The sequence below is a fragment of the Marmota flaviventris genome, chromosome 7, assembly GCF_047511675.1.
Source record: "Marmota flaviventris isolate mMarFla1 chromosome 7, mMarFla1.hap1, whole genome shotgun sequence".
NCBI lineage: Eukaryota > Metazoa > Chordata > Mammalia > Rodentia > Sciuridae > Marmota > Marmota flaviventris.
Window position 1 is genome coordinate 1,120,255 of NC_092504.1, and position 23,876 is coordinate 1,144,130.

General features: G+C 55.4%; 1 protein-coding gene across 6 annotated transcripts in view; it reads right to left on the bottom strand.

Annotated features, from left to right (window-relative positions):
• Positions 1-23,876, bottom strand: part of Gak (cyclin G associated kinase) — a 46,726-nt gene that overhangs the window by 15,894 nt on the left and 6,956 nt on the right. For 5 of the 6 annotated variants that reach the window (XM_027940648.3, XM_027940638.3, XM_027940645.3 and 2 more), the window contains 11 exons: positions 19,582-19,724; positions 15,868-15,993; positions 12,629-12,718; positions 11,644-11,779; positions 11,221-11,333; positions 9,659-9,749; positions 8,405-8,528; positions 3,498-3,547; positions 2,968-3,116; positions 2,319-2,441; positions 1,562-1,695 (listed from right to left, as the gene is read on the bottom strand). In XM_027940648.3, coding sequence (XP_027796449.2) covers positions 1,562-1,695; positions 2,319-2,441; positions 2,968-3,116; positions 3,498-3,547; positions 8,405-8,528; positions 9,659-9,749; positions 11,221-11,333; positions 11,644-11,779; positions 12,629-12,718; positions 15,868-15,993; positions 19,582-19,724 — 1,279 coding nt within the window. The remainder of the gene's footprint in view (positions 1-1,561; positions 1,696-2,318; positions 2,442-2,967; positions 3,117-3,497; positions 3,548-8,404; positions 8,529-9,658; positions 9,750-11,220; positions 11,334-11,643; positions 11,780-12,628; positions 12,719-15,867; positions 15,994-19,581; positions 19,725-23,876) is intronic. The other variant, XM_071614049.1, reaches the window with a different exon arrangement.

The following is a 23,876-nucleotide window of genomic DNA, read 5'->3' on the forward strand; positions in this document are numbered from 1 at the left end:
GGGTTCTGCTCCTGCAGTGTCATGAGGCTGGGAGTCTGTCGTCAGCTCAGAGACTCCTGGGCTTCTCTTTGGTGTATCTATCCTCCACTCTCCCCCTTACAGTGGGATACACTGTGTGTGTCCGGCTGCCTGCAACAGGCCAGCAGCTCCTGGTCTCTTGGCTTCTGCTATCCGCTGGGCAGTGTGACCTGTCAGCAAGCCCCCAGCTCACTCCTCAGCAGAGTGGAATCTGCACACAGCCCCCTTGGGTTCCGTGCCCTGGAGCTCCCACCTCACATCCTGCCTTCCCAGGGCTCGGCAACCGGTGGGCTGTTGCCAGCTCCCCAGCATGACAGTGTGGTGCTTGGCCCCATTCTTCCCTTCCAGAAGGAAAGCTCAGGCAGGGTCTGTGCCAGGCACATGGCAGAAGGACCTCCAAGGGGGCAAGGGCCCTCCTGGGCTATGGCCCCAGAGGCTCTGCCCTCGCCTCTGCCTCGTCAGGCAGCACACTGGGCCTGTATCGACCTGGTGCTCAGCACGTCTGCCTGACGGCACGGCTCTTACTGCCCTAGCAGTGCTGACACACCTCGCATCTGGCCAGCTGGGGCATGAAGGTGGGGCCCGCTGTCAGGAGCAGCACCCTGAACATCGCTGGGGTGCTGCTGGGGTGCCCAGAGTCCCTCCCTGTCCCAACACGCAGGACCCAGGAGAGCAAGTGGCCTGTGCCCCGGGAGCCGAAAAGCCCTGCATGGTGCTCTGGTCCTAGGCAGAAAGCAGATGAGGCAGGCCCTGCTCCTGGGGCCCTGTGAGTGTTGGGGATGTCATGGCCCCTCAACGGCCTGGGCCCTGCCTCTTCCCAGTGTCCATGCTGGCTGTGCTCCTGTGCTCTGCCCACTCCTGGGGGTTTCTGCTATCCACAGAGAGGAGGAGGTTCCCGGTGCCCCAGGTCCTCATCAAGACGAACCACAGGGTGACTCCTCAGACCTGGCTATCCAGAGGTTCCCTATCACTGCAGGAGAACGGGCAAGAGTGGACATCAGTAGACATGACTGGTGAATGCAGAAGTCCCAGAGAGGATGGGAAGGTACAAGGCAGCTTCAGCCTCCAGCCACAAGAGAAGGGCCCGTGCGGTGCCCATGCAGAACAGGACATGGCCGGAGTGTTCTGAGGGCGCAGCAGCGTCCGACGCCTCACTCATGGCGGAGCATGGCACTGCACACCTGCAGCACCACGGGCCACATGTTCCACTTCACCTCCAGAGCAGAGCCCACAGGCTCCCGGGAGGGGGGGGTGTGCAGCACCCCGCAGCAGGCGTGTGGTCCCCCAGGCTCACACACCTGCTGCAGGACCCAGTTCCAGGAGTTGGACAGGGAGTTGCCCATCACAGGTTGGGCCCTCACAGTCCTCAAGTCCCAGCTGAGGCCAAGCCACACCCACTGTGGTGCTGACCACCTGGGAGCAGCTGCTTGGATGGGCTCTAAGCCCAATAGCCCACCCGTGGTGACACTGGGTCCAAGGCAGTGGGGCACCGCCGCCTCAGCACGGAGCAGTGGTCACCACCTTGGCAAAGAACACACAGTACCTTTTGTGAGATGGCCAAATGCCTGGCGGACAGCGCTTCATGCTGAACATGTACACGGCGGCCTCTGCAGTGCTGAAGAGACGGCAGAAGCACAGGAAGGCGCACACGGCCACAGCGGACGCAGCTTTCCCATCCTAAGACGAGGACACAGGCCCTTCACCTGACTGCTCAATGGTGCGGAGGGCTCTGCTGGCTCCTGTAGACTCCCCCACTACAGAGTGCCAGGCATGGCACAGACATACGCACCCTCTGACCTTGAGTATGTTCAGGAACATAGAGCCCGGCAGAGAACGAGCACAACTGGCCAGACAAGCACAACTGGCCAGCTCCTGCGGCCACCATCCCACACAATCTCAAGCTTGACCCACGGCCCCACAGACTCAACCCCTTTCCCTGAATCTGCCAGCACTGTCCCTGGCATGAGCCCTGAGTGCTTCCTGTAGTGTCATGCCCTGGGGAAAGCTCACAGATGCTCCCTCACTCTGCAGACCCAGACACCCGAGCAGAGGAGGAGGCGGGCATGGCCACGACCAGGCAGAGACTTGATGCAGGATGCACAGGTCACGGTGCCCAGGGATGCCCTCACCAAGCGCTCTTCCACAGGCAGGAGTCACCCCACTGGGCAGTCCGTGTGCCCTGGGGCAGGAACCCCTCTGCTTGCTGCCTGCCCCACCCAGGGAACAGTGCCTGCTCCATTTCCAGCAGGCCAGTTCTGGTGGAGAGCAGGAGCACAGCCGAGCCGGCCCCTGCGACTCACCATACAGTGCACAACACAGACGTTCCTGTGGTCCTGCCGCAGCCAGGAGTGCATGTTCCTGCAGGTGGTGTACAGGCTGTGCAGGTGTGGGGCCCGCCTGGCTGCCCAGCCGCACTCGGAGACCTGTAGGAGGGGCCGGCTAGGCTCAGCTCATGCGCTGGTGCTGTGTACGGGCCCGTGCCTCACTCGTGCCCACCATGTGCCGCACTGTGCTTCTCTGAGGTGTGTTGAGAAGGTGCCCAAGGCCCTCCTCAGTTGATGTTCATGTGCAGTGGACCTGTGACCCTGGACTGTGTGCCATAGGACACAACTCCTGGGACACCTTTTCCTGTGCTTTGGGTCAGCCCAAACATGTGACACCTGTTTAGCACATGTTCAACACAGGAGCTCATGGCCACACTGCCCTGCAGGTCAGGAGCAGCAAGGTAGGGACACCTGGTCTGATGACACAGTGACCCCTAGCCCCCTGGCTCTCTTAGACCCTGGGCTCCTGCCACAGCCCACCTGTCCCAAGCCCTGGTCACCTGCAGGCTACATGGGTGAGACAGGTCAGTGCAGGATGGCAGCCAGGTGGCTCATCACCACCTGAACCTGTGTTAAGTGGGGAACAGCCACCAGGGTCATGCCATGATGAGCAGGGGACACTGACCCGGTTGTGGAACTTGGAGGCCCGGTAGGTTCGTGGGGACAAGTTGTAGACAGCATAGTGCCCTGGGTGCTTGGCGTCCAGGAACAGCCGCACGTCCTCAATGTTATTCTTGATGGCTGACTCCACGCCTTCAGCTGGGAAGGACATCACTGAAGAGAGCAGCCTGTCAGCCTCCAGCCAGGCAGCCTCCTGCAGCCTCCCCAGTTGCCCTCTGGCCTCCTGGCCTTTGGGGATGCCTGACCTGGGCTGCTAACCAAGGTGCAAAGACCACCCCTATGGGAGACACCACAGAACAGCCACGGGGGCTCCAGGAGGCTTTCCCTCGCAGGGGTGCCAGCAGGGTGCCCAGGCATCAGGAGACACTTCTGGTTATTTTGTGCCTGGAGAGCCACATCCCAGATGTGCAGCCTGGCATCGGAGCTGCAGGCAGAGCTGGAGGTGTGTGGACACAGGGCCCTGCCTGCAGTGCCTCTGGGAGCCTCCTGGGGGCGCATGTCGGGGAGGGCCAGAGGCTACCCTGGCCAACATACCAGCAATTCTAGATGTGATGTAGGATATGTCCAGGTCACCCTTGGCATAGCTGGAATTGGAAGAAGAGCATGAGGTTACTGCAGGAAGCACGTGGCAGTCACCCCAGGGCACTCTTGCTGTAGGCGCACCCCACCAGCAGGTGTGTGCGCGGAGACAGGTGCGTGTGCGCGCAGGGTTCTGCGTGTGTGGAGCTAATACCTAACCAGAGGTGAACAGGAAGCGGCGAGGCAGGCCCAACAGGGCCTTTAGCCACCTTACCACTTTCCTGAGTGTTGGGGGCTGATCTTGAACAAGATGTGAACACAGTTAAGACTGCTGCAAAGGCCAGCAGCCTGAGGGCAGGACACACCTGGAGCCACACAGGCCACCAGAGAGCCAGCCGACACTGAGGGAAGGCAGGAGGGGAGCTGCAAGCTCCTGAGACCCACCCTGCGGTGGTCCTGGCCACCTCCTAGAGACCAACTGTCCTCTGAACAGTTCCATAGCACCAACAGAATGCTGACAGAACTCCTCAGTGACACAGAGAAGGTGACAATCCTCTTGTAAACTCCAACTCCATAAACAGTTACGCAGGCCCAGCCAACACACTCTGCGAGGTGGGGCCAGGAGCAGGCCAGTGAGCCTGCAGAGCAGCCGGGCCACAGTACCCACCACAACTGGGCAGGGAAGCAAGCACACCACAGACCAGGGCGGGCACCCAGGTGTGCTCAGCAGAGGGGTGCTCACCAGCGGGAGCCAGCAAGAGGCCAACAGAGCGAGGCCCAGATAGGTGGAGGCCCAAACACAAGACGTATTCACAGTCATCTTAACATCGTGCGTGGGGTGGAGGACGCTGGGGGTTGGACCCATGGTTCTCCACCACTGAGCTACATGCCAGCCCCCACTTTTAAATACTTTTAATTGAAGAGAGACACAATACCTTTATTTTGTTCATTTTTATGTGGTGCTAAAGATCAAACCCAGTGCCTCACACATGCTAGGCGAGCACTTTACCACTGAGCCCCAGCCCCCAGACCTGTTTTTTTTTTAGTTTATTTATTCTAATTAGTTATATACGACAGCAGAATGCAATTCAATTCATATTAGACAAACAGAGCACAATTTTTCATGTCTCTGGTTGAACACCATTCATGTCTTCATACATGTACCTAGGGTAAGAATGTCTGTCTCATTCCACCGTCTTTCCTATCCTCCTGCCCCTTCCCGTCCCCTCCCTCCCCTTTGTCCTATCTAAAGTTCGTCTATTCCTCCCATGATTCCCCCACCATCCCCATTATGAATCAGCATCTTTATATCAGAGAAGACATTTGGCATTTGGTTTTGGGGGATTGGTTTACTTCACTTAGCATTATATTTTCCAACTCCACCCATTTAAGTACAAATGCAATGATTTTATTCCCTTTTAATGCTGAGTAATATTCCATTGTGTATATATACCTCATTTTCTTTATCCATTCATCCACTGAAGGGTATCTAGGTTGGACCCGCAATTTAGTTATTGTGAATTATGCCGCTATAAACATTGATGTGGCTGTGTCCCTGTAGTATGCTGTTTTTTAAATCTTTTGGGTATAAACAGAGGAGTGGGATAGTTGGATCAAATGGTAGTTCCATTCCACGTTTTCCAAGGAAACTCCATACTGCTTTCCAGATTGGCTGCACCAATATGCAGTCCCAACAGCACTGTATGAGTGTGCCTTTCCCCCCACATCCTCGCCAACACTTATTGTTGTTTGTATTCTTGACAACTGACATTCTGACTGGAGTGAGGTGAAATCTTAGAGTAGTTTTGATTTGTATTTCTCTAATTGCTAGAGATGTTGAACATTTTTCATATATTTGCTGATTGATTGTAATCTTCTGGGAAGTGTCTGTTTAGTTCCTTGGCCCATTTATTGACTGGATTATTTGGGGGGTTTTGGTGTTAAGTTTTTTGAATTCTTTATATATCCTGGAGATTGGTGCTCCATCTGATGTGTGTGGGGTAAAAATTGCTCCCATTCTGTAGGCTCTCTGTTCACTCACTTTTTCTTTTGCTGAGAAGAAGCTTTTTAGTTAGAATCCATCCCAGTTATTGATTTTTGATTTTAATTCTTCTACTATAGGGAGTCTTATTAAGGAAGTCAGGGCCTAATCCTACATGATGGAGATTTGGGCCTACTTTTTCTTTTATTAGGTACAGGATCTCTGGTTTAATTCCTAGGTCCTTGATTCACTTTGAATTGAGTTTTTTGCCATGGTGAGAGATGGAGGTTTAGTTTCATTTTGTTGCACATGTATTTCCAGTTTTTCCAGCACCATTTGTTGAAGAGCCTATCTTTTCTCCAATATATGCTTTTGGTGCCTTTTTCTAACATGTCGGTTTGTCTCTGTCAGACCTTTTTTAATTTTTATTTTGAGACAGAGTCTTGCTAAGTTGCTGAGGCTGGCCTCAAACTTGACATCCTTTTGCCTCTACCTCCCAAGCTGCTGGGATTAGAGTCATCACTGTGCCTGGCTTAATCTATTTATTTTTCCCCATAGCTTTATTGAGGTAAAATTGAAGTACAATAAAATGCACATATTTGAAGTATGAACAGAAATATATGAAATAAAGAAGAAATAATACAGCTAAAATCTGATAAAAACCAAACAAGTCTAATTAAAAAAAAGAACAGAAAGATTAATACCAATGGAAAAGGAGCTATCAAAATAACCCTATAGATGCTAAAAACATATTAAGGTCATATTACAATTATATGCCAACATATGTGACAGCTTATATAACATGGTCATATTAGAAAAGGATCCGTATACTGCTGAGAAGAAAGTGTATTCAGTCATTGATGGATGCAATATTTTATGGATGTCTGTTAAGTCTAAGCTATCTATTGTATTTCTTTAATTCTATAGTTTTTTATTTTTAATTTTCAACGGAACTTTATTTTACTTATTTATATGCAGTGCTGAAGATTGAACCCCGAGCCTTACACATGCCAGGCAAGTACTGAGCTACAACCCCAGCCCCTCTACAGCTTCTTTATTTAGTTTTTGTTTGGAGGATCTATCTAGTGATGACAGAGGCTTGTTAAAGTTACCCAGTATTATTGTGCTGTGGTCTATTTGATTCTGGATATCGAGAAGGGTTGATGTATATAGATGCTCCATTGTTTGGGCTATAAATATTTATGATTGTTAAGCTTTGTTAAGCAGTATGAAATGGCTTGGCTAAATCTTAACATTTTAAAAGTTTGTTTAGACCTACTTGCAACCAGCGAACTCAGGGTGAGAGGACCTCCCTAAAGAAGACAAAAAGCAGAAGACTACAGCAAAGCACAGGCAAGTCTCATGCTCTGGCGCTGTTGCAGGACGAGGCACTTAACACAAGCCACAGTCTGGGACAAAGTATTTTCTGTGGGGCTGTGGCTGTGGCTCAGTGGTAGAGCGCTTGCCTAGCATGTGCGAGGCACCAGGTTTGATTCTCAGCACCACATATAAATAAACGTTCGTTCACAACTAAATACACACACACATAATGTATAACTGGATTAAAAAAAGTATTTGCCATGTGTTTCTACACACACACACACACACACACACACACACACACACACAGTGGTTCAGAGAACATTTAGTATCAGCATGAAAACAGGAACAAAAACCCAGCTGTATGTGCTGGCAAATGCCTGTGATCTTTGCTACTTAGGAGGCTGAGGCAGGAGGGTCGCAAGTTCCAGGCCAGCCTGGGCAACTTAGAAAGGCCCTGCCTCAAAAAAATGGAAAGGGCTGGGGATGCGGCTCTGGGGTAAGGTGCTGTCCTAACATGTGTGAGGCCCTGAGTTCAGGTCCCAGCACCACTAAACAGATGACAGCAAAGGCAGACCCACACACCTGAGGGGGAGCACCACCCACCCACAGGGCCTGGCTGCCTGGCACAGTGGGCAGAGCAGAGGCAGCAAGACGCCTGGCCCAGCACGACGTAGGCATCAGGTGCACCCACACCTCAACCCCAGCCTCCCCTGCCGGGTGAACCTGGGGGCTGGCCGTGTGAGCATCAGACACGTGTGCAAGGTTGTCAGCCTGCACCCCAGACTGAGAAGAGCCGAGGCTCCAGCTGCTGGGACAGGGCAGCCATGGGCGAGCAGCTCAGGGCTCAGGGCCACCGCCACCCATCCCCACACCTGGGCCCCTTCAGTGGGAAGAACCAAAAAATGAAGAAGCTAGCTGGGGATGCCTGCACGCACAGGGGCCTAGGGTCCACCCCAGCACCACACACACACAGAGGAGCTTGCTGCCACTTCTAAAGTTCATCTCACACACGGCGTCTGCAGGACAGTGTCCAATTCAAGCACGCACCCCAGGCAGACATGCACACATGCAAGCACATACACACGTGTACATGTGGACACCTGTCCCTGCCTGGGCTGAGAACACCTGTGCACACCAAGGCATCACGGCACACAGAATGAACAAATAAAAGGAGGCCAGAAAGCCCCATGCCTGCAGAGTGTGGAGGACGGGGCTGGTCCTGATGCCCACACACAGCATGGTTCCTCAGTGCTCCCTCAACAGCACCCGAGCAGCCAGCAGGGCTGAGCCCTGGACATGGGGCTGTACTCTGGGGCGTCCCTGGCCTGCAGTGGTGCTCTATGACCACGTGCTCAAGCCATGTGGCTAGGAGACCTCATCGATGAGGGAACATTATGCCTTACAGTCACTTCACCTGTCATACACCCAGAAAAACAATGTGACAGTGTGTTGGGGACTAGGGCAAGGGGCCCAGGCTGGGCACAGCCCAAGCCCAGGGCCAGTCCCGGCAGGAGTCTATGCATGGGCTTCCCCAGCTCCGTGGTGCTGGGCTCACTCTGAGTCTGCCTGTGACTCTGCCCTTGGCACTGGGGACAGATGGGGCATAAACCACACTTACTTAGCAACAGACTGGATGACCTTGGAGGAGGTGTCCTTGAGGTTAGTGAAGAGTCGCTCGGTCCCACCCCGCAGGATGTCCAGGAGCCCACCGTGAGGCTGGTCGTACTCAGCCAGTGCCAGGCCTGCAGGACAGGCAGGGCGTGGTGTGTGAGGGTGCCTGCAGCACGGAGGTGTGTGGGCCCTGGGAGGCGCTGCTGGCCCAGCCCACACCCAGGAGTACGCCTGCCTGGGCCCTAGCAGTCCGACAGCTATCCCCCCGGTCCAGAGGCAGGGCTTGCAGCTGGAGCTCTACCCTCTGTGGCACCGTGGGCAGAGGCCACGCCACCCCGGCTGTGAAGTCAAAAAGTGGAGGCTGACCAAAGTGGACCCTGAGAGCACAGGTCCTGGAGCGAGAACTCACAGGCTTCAGTGTGCAGGTGTGGATGCGACCAGGCTCCAGGTCCACATGGCTACCACACTGCACCTGCTGGGCCCCGTGGGGTGGATCTGGAGTGCCCAAACACAGGGAAGCCAGCTGGTGGGGCCACGCCCTCTCCTCAGGAGACCAAGAGGACTGGGCGGGGGGCTTGGCCCATGGCCAGCATGTGCCCATGTCCCTGCCCTAGCACCCTCCCCTCTCCCCCAGGCCCAGGCCCCCACAGACGCTCACAGAAGCCCACTCTGCACCAGGTAGAAGGCCATGCTCTAGCACACGGCAACTCAAGCCATGGGCACAGGTGGCCCCCAGCCCTGCAATCTCTCCTGCAGCCCAGCTCTACTCCCCACTCTGCCCCTGTCCTCAGCTCCCGGGAGGGACCCTGGAAGATCCCTATTTCAAGGAAGCCAGTTTCCCTGTAGCCTCGGGCTGTGTAAGATAGCCCAGACACTGGTGGTGTAGGTGGCTTTGGGCCGCAGAGTGTCAGACTGACTTCTGGGAAAGCTGGAGACTGAAGTCAGCTGCACCTAGGAGCCTGGCCCCAGGATGACCCTGGCCATGCGCTGGATCCAGGTGCTGACCACCCCTGGGACAGGACCCCGGAGACCTATGCCTGGCCTCTCCTGGACCTTGCCCCACTCCCAGGAGCCCACACCACACCTTGCGTGCATGAGCTCAGCTGAGCCATGAGGCTCGGGGAGTGCAGGGACCAAGCCTTGTCGTCTGTCTCTCACCACCAGGCTAAAAGTCCCACAGGAGAGGGAGTTGGGCTCCATCTCAATATGTGCCAGGTGTCCAGCGCACAACAGGGGGTGGACAGTGGGCACAAGTACTCACCTCCACTGTAGCCACTGCCCACAGGGCCTCCGGCGGGGGGTGGCACTCGGGATGGCCCTGGGTTCCCACAGCCTCCGTTCTGCTCCAGCAGCTAGAGGAACCAAGAGCATGGCGTTGGCGCCCTGGGGAGCCAGACTGTTATGCACCTGCCTCAGCTCAAACACGCGGCCCTGCACTAAGCTGCTCTTCTGCCTGCTAAGGGTCTAGGTGGAGGGCAGGCCACCGTGGCCCCAGAACACTCAGCATGGGGAGGAAGTGGCTGTCGGCCTCAACCCACACCTGGCTGAGCGCCCTCCCCGCCTCTCCAGCTTCTTCCCTATCCACCCAACCACGGGAGGCAGATGCATGGTGCATGCAGACGAGAGGCACAGGCATCTGGGTGCCCGGGCTAGGGCTGCTCCCTCCACCACGGCGCAGCCCCGCTTGGGGAGTGGGCCCCAAGAAGCAGTGTGACAGCCTTGTAAGCCCAAAAGTCAGAGTGTGCTTGGAGTCCCCATGGACCAGTGCACCTCCTCAGTGCACACCCCATGGAGAGTGAGGCCCATGGCCCCTACATGCCACCTGGCCTCTATAACCTCCACGGCCTGCAGCATCCTCTGCTGGGGCCCGGAGTTGCCCTGGCCACAGAGCAGTCACCGAGAGGTGTAGACATGCCTGTCAGCTCTTCTCTTCGAAACAGACCAGCCATCCTACCTCCACAAAAATTTCTCACTGAGGCCCTCAGTGCCACCAATCGGCCACCTCAGACCTTCAGGACTTCCTCCCTGGCACCCCTCCACTAGCCCTGCCCTATTTCCTGCTGCTCCCCAACATATGAATCATAAACCTCAGCCTCCTATGCCCAACTCCCTCCTGGGGTCCTGGGTGAGCGTGCAGGCCAGCAGAACTCCCGTGCCCTGTACCACCCCCAGCAGCACAGACAGCACCGTCCCACCACACGCCCTGCTTTGACAGCCCCTGGAAAACCATGCTTCCAGCTGTGAGAGACACAAGGAGCTGACAGACAACCAGAAAGCAAAGAGGACAGGGCCTCGCCTTCACAGGAGGCAGAGCCAGAGTGGAGGGGTGAAGTCTGGCCTGAGCCCTGAGCTGCAGACGGGTCCCACTCCCAGAGGTATGGGCAGACCTCATGGCTACCTCAGGAAGAGTCCTGCAGCTAAGCGCCAGGGCCCTCCTGACCTGCCCACTTTCCTGGGTATGTAGCCACAGGGAGGAGCCTCAGCCCAACAGCTGGCTGGGGCCTGGACGGTCCCAAAGCCATGTGAGCCAGCTGTGGGTGGAGACTGGACATGATCATAAAGCCACAGAAGGACGCTTGACCCCAGAAACTGTGACATGCAGAAAGCAACACACATCAGCAGAATGTGGGCAAGAACCACCAGATAGTTTTGATGGAGTGACCCTTGGGCCTAAAGCGTGCGCAGAGCATCAGGGCTCCAGAGTCAGGACCAATGCAGTGCCTGGCTCTTAAACCTGGCTGCGGCAGGACTCCAGCCTGCACAATAGCTGCTAGCCCGCGAGGACCTGGAACTGCACACAGAGCAGTGGCAGGACACCCTTACCTCTGTGATGGGTGCCTTGGGGTTCAGATTCCTGGCTGCGGCCATCTCCTGTAGCTGGCGGACCACCTCTGTGATGGACAGCCGTTCCTCAGGGTTGACCCTCAGCATGGCACCTGAGGCAGAGCACAGCAGCCCACTGGACCCCATGTCGGCTCCAGGGCAGAGCACGGCCGACTCTCACCTGGTTAACACCAGAGTGCCAACTCTGGGAGCAAGGGAGAGCAGCAAAGCAAAGCACAACCATAAAACTGAACCAAGTTATCAGAAAGGTGCTAGAGTGTCGCAAGTTCAGTGGGGCAGAGGCTGGGGTTCCATGGAAAAGCACCAGTGCAGGAGCTGTGGGCAGCGGGTGAGGGGCATCACGGCCCAATGGAGAGGCTCCTCACCCAGGCCCCTGCACCCACCAGCCTGAGGGGAACTTACGAATGAGGCTGTGGAAGATGGTGTACTGAGAGTCGTCCCCAGGGATGGAGTACTTCCCGTTGACTATGCGAAGCTTTGCACCATCCTCAAAAGGGTGCTGCCGGAAACACAGCAGGTACAGGATGCAGCCCAGGGCCTGCAGGGAGAGCAAAGCTGAGGCGGGCCAGGCCAGGGGACCTGGGCATGGGTTGAGTAGGGCAGAGGAGCAGCCCTTTCCTCAGGGACCCCTTTCATGCTCTTGGTCCCGCCCCACAGGAAGCCTAGCCCTTTCCACCCTACCCGACACAAGAAATGTCCAGGCTGCAGGACTGAAGCACCAAACTCTCATTTTCAGATCAAAAGGTCCCTCAAAACCATACAGCTAGGGCTGGGGCTGGGGCTCAGAGGTACAGCACTAGCCTAGCATGCATGAGGCACTGGGTTCGATCCTCAGCACCACATGGAAAAAAAAAAAAAGGTATTGTGTCCACCTTCAACTAAAAAATGAATGTTAAAATAACAATAATAACAATAATAATAAAAACCTACACAGCTAAAGCACAGGGACATGAATTGGGCCACTGGGCACCAGGGAGGACCTTGCCGCACAGCTGCCAAGGATTCGTAGCCACAACAGTGGCTGGGTAGCTGGCTGCTTGCTGCTCGGGGGAGAGACCCAGCCTCCAAGTCACACAGGCTTCCTGTCCACCATGTAAGTGCAGCATGGCCACCCTCAGTCCAGGTGGCAAGACCCTGGAGAGGAACAGGGAGCCCTGGGCTCACCTGACCCGGAGCTTAGGCCAGGCAGACCCCCCCAATGCCTGCCATCTGTGCTGCCTTGGAGCCCACTGACCCCCAGCTGGCTCTCTCAACTGGGTTCCCCCAGAAGGCGTCACCAGTGCTCTTCAGCAGACCAGGACAAAAGGAAAGGAGGAGGCCCAGGGGACAAGGGTTGCTGGGTCTGCAGGCCTGCTCAAACCAGGTGCCACTAGGCAATCAGCCTCACCCAGATGTCCTGCTTCTCTCCGATGGGGAAGTTGGAGTACAGGTCTACGATTTCTGGGGTTCTGTACATGGGTGTGGTGTTCCTCGTGATCTGAAGAAAAACACAAGTATTTCAGAGCAAAGTTACGTGTAAGCCTTACTTTTTGTTTCACATCAAAACCCTGCAACATGGGCTGGGGCTGTCGCTCAGTGGCAGAGCGTTTGCCTACCATGTATGAGGCACTGGGTTTGATCCTTAGCACCACATAAGAGTAAACCAATAAAACAAAGCGTTCTGTCCATCTGGTCTATACAACAACAAACCCTGCAACTTTTTAAACTCTACCACAGGCTAGGTGGTGCCCTGTCCTGCCATGGAGTCCCAGAGGCCTTGGTCACCCACTTTTAACAGGACCCTGCTGTCTGTGCAGGAGAGGCACATCTCAGTGGGCTGAGCCCACTCCAGGCACTACATGCAGACCGGCCACAGGAGGGCCATGTGAGCTGGGGTGTTGTGTGACGGAAGCTTCCACATGGACACTAGTGTGGACACAAAAACCTCTGTAACAAGAGAAGTGACCACATGTATTGGTTGGCCAGGTCTAAAAACTGAGCCCCATACACTTAAGAGGGCCACACCCCCACAGCACAGGAAATGTGAGTCTCAGTGCAAGGCTCAAGCATACAGCCACCCCCAAGTCACAGATGCCACAGGGACAGCCAATGCCCAGGAGCCACATAGCAGCAGCCACTTCTTCAACAGATGGGATACAGGATGCACTGTCCTCTGAAAGACCTGTGGTCCACAGGCAACAACCTGAGGCTGGCAAGTGGGCAGCCACAGGACAGTGGTGCAGGGTGGGGCACAGTGCCACCAGAGCTCCCAGCAGAAAGGACACACAGCACGACCACTGCAGACTCACTTCAGGATGGGGGAGAAGAGCAGCCAAGAGCGGGGCAGGGTGAAGACACCCCTGCAGGACCAGGAGGAAACTGAGCAGCAGGGACCCGGAGCCATGAGGGGAGGGCACCTGGCGACTGCTCCCCAAGGCACTGTCCAACAAAGTAGCGAGGAGCGACCTTCCTGAAGGACACGCACAGCCAGGAGCTCTGGGCTCAACCTGATGGCACCTGGGGCTGCAGCTGGGAAAACTCACATCAGTAACACCACTGGTAGCTGAGCTCTCGCCAAGGAGGGAGCAGAGCCAGGAGCCCTTGGGCTGGCTGGCGTGGAGCATGGCATAGACCTGGGGATGCGTGCTGAGGGCACACAATTCACATGTGAACACATGCACGCATATGTGTACACCAGTGAGCACATCTGCTCTGGTGTCTCAGAGGAGGCAATCTCAGGGCCTCGGGGTAGCAGAGAACAATCAGTACTCCTGTCACCAGCACTCCAGATGACGGTGAGAGCCATTCTCTACCACACTGACACAATGCCACAGACCAGGCGAGCATGAGTGGGCTGCTCTGGCTCCTGATTCTGCCCAGGGTCACAGGTGCACATCTGTGGCAGCTGTCTTGCTGGCAGGGCCCCAGGGCAGCCCAGCTCATGTGGAGGCAGCAGAGCACCCTGCACACTGCCATCTGTACGTCGTGGTGCTTTACTGCTGAGCTGCACCCCAGTCCTTTTTATTCTTTGAGACAAACTTGTCATCCTTCCACCTCCGCCTCCATAGTAGCTAGGATCACAAGTGTGACCACCATACACAGCTCTCCCTTCGTGTAAAGCTACCAAAGGCTCTACCCTGATGACTCACCTAACCCTGATGGCCCTCCAAAAGACTCCTATGAGCCTCAGGGTAGGTTTCTATCCTCTTGGGGCCTCATGATGGGGTTAAACTACAACCTGTGTTCAGGAGAACGAACCATATTTAAAATCACAGCAGATGAAAAAGGTCAGAACCTGGAGCCAGCATGAAGCAGATCTAGGACATCCTTGTACCACAATTAAGGACACATGCTCACCATGGGAAATGTGGCACCACAGTCCCCGTGAAGACGAGCGAGCAGGCACGAGCTCCTGCCTCGGCCACGTGCAGAGCATCGAGGGCCGCGCAGCAGCACAGAAGGCTCAGGGGAGCTGCACTGCAGGCAGCCCAGGGCAGCCAGCTCACACACCTCCAGCAGGCCCTCTGTGGCAGGTGGCAGCATGCTGTAGGAGCACCAGATACATGGCACCCCATGGTCTGTCCACACTGGAGATGGCTGATGGCGCTACCTCCACTGGTACTAGATCCTCGGGGCCATGGGGACCTCCTCCCCATACTCTTGTGCGGAGTGGGGCTGTGAGGCAGCCAGCAAAGGCCAGGCCTCCTCCCTGTGCTCTGACCAGCTCAGCACATGGTCCAATTCCTCCTGAGGAACTGGCCAGCCAACCCGAGACAACATGGCTGGGCACTCAGCATGTGGCCCTTTCAGTAGGCCTGTGACAAAAGTGGAAGACCAGGAAGCATGGCTCTGATCCAAGGACATGCTCCTGAGAGCCCACAGCTCTTTGGTAAGGCCTGTTCCATGTTAAGAAGGCGGTGTTCTTCTCAGGCAGCAAGCAGGAGCAGCACTACCTCCTCCCACACCACCTGCAGCACGGGAGGAAGGTGCACACCTCTGCACAGAGCAACCTGGCCACAAGGCAAGCTCCACGCAGGACAGACTGATGGGGGCCAACCCTCCATGCACAATGCCTCACAGAAGGGCCATCTCCCACCACCCTCTGAAGCCTTCTGTCAGACTCCATGCCCCAGCCCGTGGCTCTCTGCTCTGAACAGTTCTGTCTATGGGATTCACACAGACACCGTGAGCTCAAGCTACTGCAGAACTTGAGCCACAGTGCAGCCCACCTGCTGCATGATCTCCTGGACAGAGCCACATGGAGGTGCACTTCTAAACCATACTTTTGAAAAACAGGAGATGGTGGTGGTGATAGCTGCACAACGCCATGAACAAGCACACATTAACACCACTGAACTGTGCACTTAAAGGGACTGCCATGGCACATCTGTGTGCACCTAATAATAAACATCCAAGGGAAAACAGGCATTAAGATATTCAGAGCCATCTGCTGCGAGGAAGGGGGTGAGATGAGAGGATATTGTGGAGGGCAGATGGAGGGCAGCCTGGAACAGGACAGGCCCCCAGGACACCAGGCCCAGTTGTGGTTCACAGGGACATGCTCAGGCTTGTACATGAGGGATTGAGAAGGGAAAGGAAAGGGACTGCGGAAGGACCTAGGAGCAGCACTCGGGCAGCAGGCCTCACCTCCTCCTCCACCATTGCTCGCTTCTGGGCGCTCCAGCTGTAGTCAGGGTAATGCGAGATGGTTGTGGCACTGCCAAAGTCACACAGCTTAATGGTCCCCTGGTTGCTAAGCAATAAGTTCTCAACCTGCAAAATTCCAGAAGACAGTACTTATAAACTTGGGGTGCAGACTGAGCCAAGACCTCAGCAGAAGCCAACGAGAGCATGAGGTAGAACAAGTGCCTCACCAGACAGTCCCCTGCACCAAGTCAAGGCTGCTGGCCACAGAGCCACCAGAGGACCCACAAGGCCTGCAGCACTGCAGCGTGGAGGTGCAAGAGGTGCTGCAGGCTGGCGACAGCCTGATGGGGCAGGAGGAGGGAGCAGAGGGGCTGCTCTCCCAGGGAAGCAATTCGAGGTCTTAGGTCCTTCCTGAGCAGAAGCAATGTGTACCTATTTTAATTAAATACACACTTTGAGAAATCATCTTTTATTTTATTTTTTTAGTAAAGGGGGTTGAACCCAGGGGGTGCTTAACCATTGAGCCACATATGGAGCTCTGTTTTATATTTTATTACACAGGGTCTCACTCAATTGCTAAGTGCCTCACTATGTTGCTGCGGCTGGCTTTGAACTTGTGGTCTGCTGGGATCACAGGCATGTACCACTGTGCCTGGTTCTTCCTTCTTCTTCTTCTTCTTCTTCTTTTTGGTACCAGGGATTGAACCCAAGGGCACTTAACCACTGAGCCACATCCCCAGCCCTTTTACATTTTATTTAGAGACAAGATCTCACTAAGTTGCTGTTGTTGGCTTTGAACTTGGGATCCTCCTGTCATAGCCTCAATTCAGGAAATTTTAAAGTTGAAATTAACCATAAATCAAGCAGATCACCCAAATCAACAACACGAGACCGACAATGAGCCTTCAAGAAAGTGGAAGAAAAGAGAATAGAAGATACCTTTTACACTGAACGCATCAAGAGCCTAGGAATACGCCCAAGAAAAGACGGGCAAAGACCTCTGTGCAGAAAGCATAAGATGAGGGGCACTTTCAGATCCTGAACCAACAACTAATCATGCTCCCACATGAAGTGCAACTGTATAGATGTCGGACCTACCCCAAGGGCCGCAGGGTGTGGGTGGCCGTCTGTGATCCCAAGTCCACTTTGGCTGCCGCCAGCTTTGGTGCAGCCAAACAGCCAGGAAGGCTTTTACGATTTAATTTACTTTACTTCTTTATGCAGCACTGGGGTTGGAACCCAGGGTCTTCCCCATGCTAAGAAAGTGCTCTGCCTCTGAGCTATACCACCAGGCCAGTTTTTACATTTTTAATGACTGAAAAAATGAAAGAAAGATTACATTCCACTATACATAAAATCACAGAAAATACCAACTCCAGTACATGGTTTTACTGGCACCCAGCCATACCCACTCATGTTATAGGATTTCCTATGCATTGAAACCCAGCGGCCAGCAGAGCCAGGGTCCTGATTCCTGAAGTCTGGTGGTTGATTGAATGACGATGTCAACCACTACATGAAGGTCAAAAATTCTGATGAAATTCTTAAAAGTTCTGGGCAGAATTTGAAAAAGGCATTCAACAGTCTGCATGGAAAGCTAAATGGCCAAAGAGGGTGCAACCATAGAGACTGCATGGACAGCCAGATGGCCAGAGAGGGCCCAATCCTAGAGACCAGACTTAGGCCTTCAGGAGACTTTGGTACCAGCACAGGGAGCCTGGCCCAAGAGCACCACCAAGACGCCATGCTCATGACAAGGTGGCACCAGAGGACAAGCGAGAGGATAATGACTTTGTCCCAGTTCAGAAAAGTCAAACACTGACACTCCTAAGCTCAAACAAAAGCACAAGTCCTTTAGAAGACAGTACACAAGGCCACCTTCCTGTGGGACAAAATGGCCTCCTCAGGAAAACAGAACAGACTCCTATGCAGAGAGCCTAGGGGCTCTGGCTTACAGGAAGAACACTCAACACAGGACCTTCCCTGAGAGCAGGAGTGCAGCCAGATGAGGCCTACCCCACATAGCAGCACCAGCATCTGCATTCGCCAGAGAGAGGACAACGAGACAGGACCTCCCCAAGAGGAACCCACATCCAGTAGACATGAGCAGCCAGCCAGTCTCACTGACAGGAAGGATGGCAACCTGGACCCCCTCAGGCTGCAGAGTCGCAGCACCTGCGGTACCAGGGCAGGCAAGCAGGAAGCCAGGTGGGGTCCGCCAGGATCAGCCCATGCCCTCCAGCCACAGCTCCCTGCACCTCCTGCCCACAGAGAGTGCCCTTCCCAAGGGACGGCGGGCACAGAGCAGCAGCCCACCACGAACAAGGCAGCAGTGTGGAAGCATTCACCCATGACAGATACCCCAGGAGGCAGGGCCACATATGAGGCAGGCAGATCTCATGGGCAACACTGAGCGAAAGCAGCCAGGCACAGGAGGACGTGTGCCACAAGAGTCCGTTCCTGATGTCCCAGGGCAGAAAGGCATACTGCCCTGGGTGGGTGCAGAACATGCATCAGTAGAGGAAATCAAGACACTGGGGTCAGTGTGGAGAGAGGCCTGGAGGCCTTGCTGAGCCCTGCAGTGGCTAGCATTTCATGGCTAGCGGCACTTGGGGTAGAAGAGCCTGGGTGGAGCTGTGTGTCCTGCAGCAGAGACCACAGGACACTGTGGAGCAAAGGACACCTCTTACTTGGAGGACAAGTGATGCCAACCAGGCCAAGCTCACAAACCGACTCTTTCCCCAACTAACTCTGTGTTTTCTATTTTTCTTAATACACACAAAACTCGCTGCACTTAAAAGACATAAGCCAGAAAATTCATTGTGCCACAAAAAACCCACCCTCCACTGGTGTCCACTGAGGAGCGGACACTACCCTACTGCGACTGGTGGCCCAGCCAGGAAGGGCAGACACCTGCCTGGGCGCAGGTGGGTGATGAGGGGCCCCACCTAGTGTCACTCAGCCAATTCCAGGTGAACAGACCAGACGCAGGAAAGGCCGACTGAGCACTCAGAGGGTCTGCCCAGGAGACCTTGGCTGCTTCTAGAGCCTGCGTGGTGGGCACTGCTTCAGGCTCACAGACCTCAGGAGATACAATACTTTGAGGAAAACTGGGGAACTTGGGAATAGGCTAGGCCCGAGCTGGAACTCCAGGTGACATTCGTTTGCTGGGCAAAAACAGGGCTACAATCGACTAAGGAACATCCCTGTTCCCACAAAGATGTGCGTCCAGGTCCCTAACGTAAGGGGTCAGGACAAGGACAAGCTTCAGACGTCAGATGATCCTCACAAATCTTGGTTTTTTAAGATAGGATAAGGAAGTGAAAACTAGGCCACCACCAGAAGACTCCTGTGGCACATACTCTTGAGAACACAGTGGAGTTCCGATGAACCCACCACACGCGAGAGACAAGCAGCGGCAAAGCTGGCGGGAAGGGGACTGAAGAATAGAGCCTGACGACCACAATGTGACCCTCAACTGCACCACGCGGCAGGCCTGCTACCACAGGCACTGCCCCCCAGGGCTAGGCAGCAGGGACACCTTCTGGTGCAGGGTGGGAGACGGCAGGGAGAGCAAGGAGTGCAGGCCCAGAGCCCAGTCGCTTGGGTGAGAACACCCAAGAGACCAGAGGGAGCCTCCACGAAGCCTCGCTGTACCCCACAAGGACACAGGCAGGAAGGGACCCAGCAAGCACTTTTGATGGCAGCTGGTACCTTGAGGTCTCTGTGGATGACAGGTGGCTTCTGTCTGTGCATGTGCTGCACTGCTCTGCACGTCTGGTAAAAGATCTTCAGAATGGTGTCACAGGACAGAGGGCCTTTAGATTCAACTCTCTTTAGAAATTCCACCAGCTGCCCTAAAAGAGATAAGTACATTTAATCACCCCGGGGCTGACGGATGCCGCATGCTTCGAGCCAGGTGCTCAGGTCCAGCCTTGACTGCCAGGAACCTGTACAGTTTCTGACCCACAGTCAGGGTCCAGCCTGACTCCCAGCAGTTCTCAGGCGGCTGTAGGAAAGTCTGTGGATAGGAGGCATAACTGCAGCCCTAGGTCCGGGGTAGGGGTAGGGGCAGGGGAGGGGGAAAGGTAGTGTCACAGTGGGAACTGGCGTGGGGCATCCTGGGGCAGCATGAGAAGTACAATCATCACACTGCAGAGCTCTGAGTAAGGAAACGCCCCTGCAACTGGGCGAAGGACCAAGGTACCAGCACCCAGGAAAAAGGGCTCACAGGCCCCCGTGACATGGAGTTGAGCACGCCACTGGAGGTAGCCATCAAGAAACGAATTGTCATGGGAGATTTCAAGGTCTCTGGTGAAGCAACCACTGCCTGCTTAGGTTAGACGTGGTTATGGGGCTGGGGTGGAATACCACACTCAACAGGAAAAGGAGAAATGACTATATATCCATGACCAGGACACCTCCACAGCCACAATCCCAGCCTGACTCTACTAACTGTGCAGGCACGTGGGCTCCCACATCCTGGCCATGGCTCTGCAGCCCAGGGACCACAGGCACACTGTGGTGGGCACAGCCCAGCTGCTCATGGCCTGAGCAACCAACAGAACTAGGAATCTCAGGTTAAGTTGGCTAGTGCACCAAAGGCAGGGCCAAGGACCTCAGCCTCTGGGGCTGGGCCACTGCTAGGAACCCTGTGCACATGCACGGAGCCTCCACAGGCTACTCACACTCAACCTATCCTCACTGCCTCACTCCCATCTAGCTGCAGTCCCCCTTCACCCTGGGACCCAACCAACTTTTAAAACCTGCACCCTAGCAACCTACCCCACTCAGTACCAGAGCAAGGAAACAGCCATGCCTGACAAGCCCCAGGTGCACACCCTGCAGCCACATGGCCCCACTCTGTCCCACACAAGACTTCCACACCGTGGGTCTTTGGCTGGAAGGCCCCAGGCTCCCCTCCTTGGCTCATAGCCCAGACATTCATAGCCAGGGGCCTCATCCAGCCACCCCATCTAAGGGGACACTCCATCGCAGGCTTCGGTCCTCCTGCACTGGCAATGCCTACACTCAACCCTGACTAAAGAATCCAGCTACGTTCCCTGGACAGTACCTGGGGCTGCACACAGCAGTGCCCACAGGAGGGTGTGGGGAGGCACAGCAGTCTACATTTATGGCTCTGGAGGACAAGGTCCACACCTCAATGCACACAGCAGTGTCCCCAGGAGGCTGTCAGGAGGCGCAGCAGTCTGGACTTAAGGCTCTGGAGGACTACTTCCACACTCAGTGCCTTCACTATACTATTAAAAGGAGGAAACACTCACTTTTGCCATCCTGGCCTCACTTGAACTCAGTAGTTAGGCCTTCTTATAACTGGACTTTTCAGCAGAAGACCCGGGCTGATGCCCACAGCACAGCCTAGGTAAACTCCTTCCCCTACAATCTGTGTTGCCACTTGGGATTTTAGATGTGCCTGAGCAGCCTCTGTGGTCCCCAACCAGAGCACCTCAGGCCCCGCCTGCCAGCCAGCCCACCTTGGCTCTAATCCCCACCTGAGCCAAACCCCTCCTTACCTCCAACCCACCTACTTGCCAGGATCTGCAGCACCTCAGAGGACCTGGGCACTCTTGGGGTAGGGGTGGGGGGCAGGGGCTCTCAGAGGAATGATGGCACCTTGAGAGGAATGGGGGCCTTTGGGAGGAATGGGGACCTTAGAGGAATGAGGGCCCTCAGAGGAAGGAAGGCCCTTGGTGGAATGAGGGCCCTGGGGAGGAGTAGAGGCTCTCAGAGAGTGCTTGTCCCCCACTCTGCCTACACCTGGATGGCATGGCTGTGGTGTCCACAAGCACCCCAGGGGGCCTCAGGCAGCACCCCCTGAAGTGCATGATTTGTTGGCCCATCATGGGGATGAGGAACCTGGGTAACCACAAAAGGAAACAGCATTCCTTATGGAGCGGGGCTAGGCGGTGGCGGCCAAACCCTTTCCACAACACCCCGCACAGGGACAGCACCCAAGCCACTCCTGTCTCCTCCACACCACCCCAGTACAAGCGTCAGAGCACCTACACTGCTCCCCATACCACCTCCAACCAAAGAAAACCAGGACTACAGAAGCAGGACCTGTAGCACACGAGGCTTCCTGCCATCCCAGGAAGGGGTTGGTGCACTGTGGGCCTCATCCTCAGGGTCAGGGAAAGCAGAAAGGAAAATGAGACCCCGGCCTGACCCAGATCCCTGGCCCTCTGACCTGGCTATCAGTCCCACCCAGGAGCACAGAGGTAATAAGCCAGAGCTTGGAGCAGCAAGCCCATAAGCTGAGAACAGGAGATGGGTCTGCCATAGGCACAGGAAAATGCTAGAAGCAAGCCGGGGCCAACTGGCATCACTGAACAACACTGCACATGATGTGCCATCAAGTTGCAGAGGTTTACTCAGGACCGTAAAAAGAACGAAGATGCTCCTGATCTCAGACAATACGTGCGTAAAAATTGCTTGGTCCTGTCCAGGCACGGTGGTACTCAGGAGGCTAAGGCAGGAGGACTGCAAGTTCAAAGCCAGCCTCAGCAACTTAGTGAGGCCCTAAGCAACTCAGGGAGACCTTGTCTTTAGATAAACAAAAAGGACTGGGGATGTGGCTCAGTGGTTAAGCACCCTTGAGTTCAATCCCTACTACCAAAAAAAAGAAGAAGAATGCCTGGTGCTGACGTTTACAGCTAATTCTTGTTCATGTAGTTGTGGACGGACAGCATGCCTGTACTGTGTCTGTCTGTGCTTATGTGGTGCTAAGGGTCGAACCCAGTGCTTCACACATTCTAGGCAAGCACTCTGACACTGAACTAAGCCCCAGCCCCTGCAGCTGATTTTTAATGATTCAGCAAGAACCTGAGGGAGGTGAAGCAACTGTGAGAACATGTCACATACGGAAAAATCTAGAACATCTACACACTTGTTGCATGTTTCCTGGAGATTGAAAACTTCAGGATAAAAAGCTGAGAAAACAAAACACTGCTGAGGAGTTAATGTCTCCACTGTCACCTGATGGTATTTCTCAGCTCCAATGGCTCCTGACCCCACAGTCTTGTTTCCTGTCCCCAGTAGCGGGATAAGCAATGGGCAGTGGCAGGACAAGGCTGGAGGAGAAGCACTGCCAATGGAGGCCACCAGCCCAGGGCACCTGTGTGGTGCGCAGAAGCAGTGTGCAGCCCACTCACCTTCCTCCTGTGCCCTGGAAGGGCCCACGACCCACCGGGACCCCAGGGTCCTCCCTGAAGCACAGGACCACTGCTCCCTGAGTGTGCAACCCCAGCCACTCTCCCTCTGGCCATCTGCCAGGCCCCACCCTTCTCCTCCACCCCCAGCAGCCTACACCGAGGGCTGCGTGCACTCTGCCATCACAGCAGCTTTGCTCACGGTCTCCGAGGAAGGACTGGGTGGTGGGTGGCAGCTCTCACATGGCTGAGCTTCCCTTTGCACCACGGGCTCCCTGCCACTCTTGCTCTGTCCCCCATTTACTGCCTGGGCCGTGGGCGCACAAGCTGTCACTCATGCCATGGCCACATCTCTCAGGGAAGCATTCCCTGGCTGTGGGTAACACACCCCCCGAGACAGAGCTCAGAAAATGCCCGGCAACTGACTCCCCTGGTGGAGGAGCCTCCTTGGAGTTTCATTTCACAGGCAAGCCTGGGCTCATAGAACCAGGGCCCTGCCTCAGGCACCACCCAGGCCACACACACAACCTCTGTCGCAGGGCTTTCCACCAGGCAACTCTTCCCTGTCCCACCTGCGGGCCCAGAAGCCTTCCCTCCACCTTCTTGGGCATGACCTTGCTGAGGTCACACCCCCCCCCCCCCCCCCCCGGCCTTCTCTCCTCTCCGGACCAAGCACTACTCCTTCCTGCAAAGTGTGGACCAAGCAGCCCCACGGGCACTGTCAGCACTCCTCGTCCCTGTCTACAGGGGCCCAAGGGTGCTGTGGGCCAGCCCATCTGGCTGCTGGAAAGACATAAGGAGATTGCTCCCTCAGAGCCTGAAGCCCAGGAGGGAAACACA